The 5,366-nt window shown below is 43.5% G+C and overlaps 1 protein-coding gene across 1 annotated transcript in view; it reads right to left on the bottom strand.

Annotated features, from left to right (window-relative positions):
• Positions 1 to 169: 169 nt before the first annotated feature.
• Positions 170 to 5,366, bottom strand: part of grip1 (glutamate receptor interacting protein 1) — a gene marked incomplete at its 5' end in the record, with an annotated part of 114,636 nt that continues 109,439 nt past the window's right edge. Inside the window, one exon of the mRNA XM_083632048.1 lies at positions 170 to 522. Within this exon, the coding sequence (XP_083488174.1) occupies positions 232 to 522 (291 nt within the window). The 3' untranslated portion in view covers positions 170 to 231. The remainder of the gene's footprint in view (positions 523 to 5,366) is intronic.

The following is a 5,366-nucleotide window of genomic DNA, read 5'->3' as shown; positions in this document are numbered from 1 at the left end:
GGTTCGGGTGTAAAAGGGAGGCTCCAGTCCAGCAATGTGCTTCCAGGCTGCTGTAGCAGTTCAAAGGTCAAAGTTCATCCAGAGGGTGTGTAGCACCATGGGGGGTCCGCTCCACACTGGTTTTAAACCAGTTCAGTCCAGCTTTACTGTATTCTTCTGCTTGTCTGTTACCATTACTTACTGACCTTTCCAGTCCAGTCTGTTTAGAACCGGTTCAATCCAGTTCTTCTGCTATAAGGAATTATTATTCACCTGCCCCAGGCCTAGCCCTGTCCCCAAGCCATCTCCCGGTTGGCTCCAGCTGAGCGGACCCTCCTCTCCCTGGCCAATGGGGATGTCCAACAGGCCCGGCTCACTGAGGGTTGGAGGGGAGTGGCTGGAGGCGGGGCCGTCAGTGTGATTAGCTGTCAGGGTCGAGGATGCGGGGTTTCGACTGACGACGAGCTCCAGATGGTTGGGCGACTCTGCGATGAGAGGAACGACCAGGCAACAGTCGAAGTCCCTGGTCCGCACATGGTTAATCTGGGGTGAGACAGACAGACTCTATATGGTTAATCTGGAGAGAGATTGCTGTCCAGATCATTGACTGTATATGATGATATAAGTTTATTTATTAGGAAAAAACCCTTGAGATGAACGATCTCGTTTTCGAGGGGGTCCTAACATGCAGTACAAAGTTATCAAACAAACAAAATGGAATCAAATAAGTAACAATGAGTGACAAAACAACATTCAACAAACAATTCGAGAACACACAGCAACTACGACAATCACAACTAGATGGCTACAGAGAGGCCATGAGGAGTTACTTGCCTATATATACTGTATATACTAGCAATGTACGCGGTGTTGCCCGGGCTAAATAGGCACAAAGCAATCCAACTGCGCAGTTTTGCTTAACCGGAAATTATGGTGGTGTCCAGATGGTTTCCAGGATTATACAACCTGCCTATGACCGCCCCTGGGTCATAAACCACAGTCATGCAAATGTTCTGCTCAATCCAACCTGGGGTGTGGGCGTAAGGTGGCTTCCAGGATTTTCCAGGACCTTAGAGGTGGTTCCAGGACTTGATGACGTGCTCATGAGCTTCCGCGGATCAGAACCCCCCACCACGCAAAATTGCAGCCCAATCTGAGCTGTGTAATAGAATGTACAGCAGGGCTGTAACTGTATTTGTCAGACTGATGTCATACAGTATCTGTGTAAACGTTGCTGTGAAAAGGTTGTGATATCCAGCAGGGCTATAACAATGTTTTTCCACTCAGTTTGCCTAGTTGTGAAAATGTAATATGTGAATCTGATATACAGCAGGGCTGTAGGTCATAGCTGTCATAAGCCGCTTTCACACACAGATCGTGCAAAATTGCAGTTCAGAAGGCCCGCAAAGCCGGCAGCCTTGCCACAGAAATTGCTTTCACACACAGCCAAGCAGCACCGCCACATTCCCGTCTTGGGGTGTGCTTTCAGGTGACAGCCACCGCTCCAGGATTGAAAGGTGAGCGGAGGCATTTCCACCCAGCTCCTCCTAGCCCAAATTAATATTTTCATAGGTTAGTATAGCCTAGGCTACTGTATGATGAACGAATTCATTCAACAACCAAACATCGCCGATTTACACCAGCCAACGAGGTGCAGTTGCGGTTGTTAAGGATCAAAGTGATAAAACAGGAAAGTGTTGTCCACATGCAGCATGGTAACAAGGCTTTCAATATTCATCTGATCGACTTTATGGATCACAGATGCACCATCATGTAGCCTATTAGGTACAAGGCTAATTCTTATATTTTGGTTCCAGTTTTTTGTAAAGCAAATCATTCCCATGAAGTAGCCTAATTAGCGTCCGTTCTGAAAGACGACGCCCGCATATCCAGCAGCTTCAGTCTGCATAACGTTCGTCAGGGGAATAGTATACTATAAGCTATAAATGCACATGACTACTATAATGTTAGTAGTTTTTGTAAGCGAATGCACAACTGGCTAGCTAGATAGATTGCAGTTCTGGAGCTGGTTTCCAGAGGGAATATCCTCAGACCAACTCGCCACAGACAGCTATAGTCCTCTGAAGCTTATTATTATATCCGTTAATTTTACCTACTAATGTCAACATCATTTGAGCATAAAGCCTAACCTACTTACTAGGCACGGAGCATTCCTCCTGGCCGCCTTTTTTTACTTTCACTTATGCCTTTCTTGCTGCATGAGGTGATTTCCCCTGTATTTTTTTAAATGAATGAGCTGACCATTCGCACCGTTCCGGCTTGCCGCTCCTCCGCTTTCAGGTGGAGGTGGGTTGCAGGGTAACCCGGCGCTGTGACTAGGTCCACTGGCGGAACGAAAGGCGTACAACAATTACCCACCAACCCGCCTTCACAACTTTCACATCGTTGGCGCGGATCTCATTTTCCGTGCATTTTCCGGCTTTCAAAGCCGGTGTGAAAGCGGCTATAGATTTTGTTGCATTTCTCTGTTGACAGAATGGCTTTGGATGAAAGCGTGGACTAAATGAGGTAATGAATTGCAATTGTTTTCTTTAACGCGAGGCAAACAGTTCTCGTGGTAAATTTGTTAACTATACATGTGTAACGTTAACAGTGATTATACCACACGGTACCGCTGTTGGTTTCCTCAAGGGAGTGGACTGATGACACCGGCCGAGCGGCCAGCACCATGGAAGCTTCCAGACCCAAGAACAGACCCAACAATACTGTCATGAAAGGCTTTGTGAAAATTACGTTTAAAGTGTTGTAATGGTTAATCTGCATTGTTACTCTTATGCTCTCCTGAGATGTATAACGTTAAGAACATATTGCTGATGAGTTGTTTAGTCGTTAACCTGGGAACCTTTGTAAATAGATTTGAGAGTGAGATACAATACAATGATTTACTATGCTGGTGAATTTGATCAATTTACCTGTGTCAGTGCAATGGTAGATTTTCATGACCAGAGAATATTAGCCTATTTGATTGCTTCATAATTGCATCATAATAAACAGAAATTGCCTCCAAAGATTGTGTTGTTGTTGGATATAATGTGCTAAATCAATGTGACGTTACATCTGAATCATGTATTGCATGCAGACAAACTCATTCTCCGTTGTCTGGTCAGAGGCACAGTTGGATAAAAATGATAAGATGTTGGTTAATATAAAGAAGTTGATGTTGAGTGAACCCGAAACGGATCAACCCTGGACCAGAGAAGAGGAAGAATAGAATATTGGAAACTACACAATATTTGGAAATAGCATGGCACCCACATCTTGGATAACAACATTGTGTTGGAGGTGGGTAGTTTTATTGTGATTGATAATGTAATGATAATGATAATGTATGTTGCATGCAGCCACTTTAGCCGATCTGCAGTGTGATAAGGGCTTGCTAATCCGAGACAAAGAAGGAAGAACGAATGATTAGTCTCGCGTTGAGGCTATAGCATTTGGGTATGCAACGTTACATATCAGCAGTGTATTGACTATATCAGGCAGCTAATGTTAGCTAGGAAGAGCTAGCTAAGTAACGTTAGGCAGAACTGGGAACCAGATAATGTTCCAAAAGCGTAACGTTACCAATATTTGCGATTGTAATAAAATAGCCTGAATTTTTTTTTCCACGTGTCTTTATATCAGCGTCATTACGGTTGCGTGGTCACATTGTTGATAGCATTGCAGCTGTCAGTCACAGTAACGTTGTAATTTAAACACATCTCTCATCCGCTTTGCATAGCTAAAACTAAGGAATTCAAAGCATATAGGCTACTGTATTATCCTCACTCCCATATCTATTAAAATATAGTATCAACATTGATTAGTTGACATTATTATTAGACATTCCCTTAATGTTAATGCGCCAAATTAAAAAAATAAATAAATTAAGATTTTTCAGAGGTCCCAAATCTCAAGTCAAGTCTCAAGTCTTTGAGGACAAGTCTCAAATCACTGTGTGTGCACGAGTTAAGTATGACTCAAGTCCAAGTCTCAGTCCAAGTCCCCATCTCTGGATGTTATAAACCTAACCCTAACCCATCTCTGGATGTTATAAACCTAACCCTAACCCTAACCCATCTCTGGATGACACTGATTTGATATGGTCATACTGTCAATTGTTTTGAAGCCCAATAAACAGATAATATATAAGTCGGAATACGAGCCAGCGTTAGCTCTAGCCAGGCTAGCCATTGTTAGCAATAACAGTTGATAACAACGCACAGAAGTGGTATTTTGCAGCAACATGCCCGCAGATACAAGTTAAACCAGGCGTGAGCAATTATTTTTCCTGGGGGGCCACATGAAAAACCCAGATTGTTGCCAGCGGCTTTTTTTTTTTTTTTTGGGTCAATTAAATTAGAGGTTACGGCAGTAAGCTCTAATTTGATCACTAGATTAAATTATAGAAAACATACTGGGCATTTACTTATTCTTCAGAATTTAGTATATTAAAAATCACTCCGAACAGCCAATGAATTTATGTCATCTCATTGGATCTTTCTTAGCCTGGCTCCAGACCTTCGAAGCCACGCCCACTCCACAGTTGTGGATTTGGCTCTTCTTGAAGAAGAGGAAATGAGTTTATGAGTTGACGATGAAGTCTGAATATCAGGCTAGATTTTTCTAGCTTCACAAGTAAATTGGTGTGGTTTGTCTTAGACCTCCCGGGCCATGCAGAACCATCATGAGGGCTGCATCTGGCCCAGGTCTGAGTTAGACAGTGTCTACAACTGATTGAATGAGATACAAATAAGGGTAGCCTCAAAAAGCACAAGTTTCGAGAACCGTTTGTCATATCGACTTCAAACTTGGGGAGTGCGCTTAGTAGGGGACCCGACGGAGTACAGTGGGGGGAGCGCACATGGGGTGGTGCATGGGGGGAACGGGCACTGCACTAGTTATGTAAATATGAATTAAGCCAGAATAATGCATTTCGAGACAGAGCAATTGCATGAAGCTTGTCAAGGTGTAGGTAGTGGTGAACTAGATCAAAAGCTTCTTCTTCTTAAGATCAATAAAAATAGCACCTGCGAGATTGGCAGAATCGGAAGCTGAAAGTATATGGATGTATTTGCATCTAAATGCAAGAGGTCGTTAAAGCAATTTAACGACGTGTGCTTAAATCTGCTCTGCTTGTCCTCAAACTGTACGCTCACACTCAAAACCTTTCTGCTTGGATGGATTTCCTGCACTCGCACTCAAATAGCCCCTGTTTGCACTCAAACTCGGTGCCTGCATGCAAATGTCCTCTCCTCCCCCTTCAAACTGCTTCTGTGCGCTCTTGAAACTTCTGCTCTTGGATCTCTTCTCTTCTCTCAGATGTTTTGTGCAACAATCCTGTCAGAAATCCACAACCATTAGAATGGCAGCATCGTGTCACATGA

Source organism: Poromitra crassiceps (assembly GCF_964638095.1).
Source record: "Poromitra crassiceps genome assembly, chromosome: 2".
Lineage (NCBI taxonomy): Eukaryota > Metazoa > Chordata > Actinopteri > Beryciformes > Melamphaidae > Poromitra > Poromitra crassiceps.
This window is presented reverse-complemented; position numbering and strand designations above follow the sequence as displayed.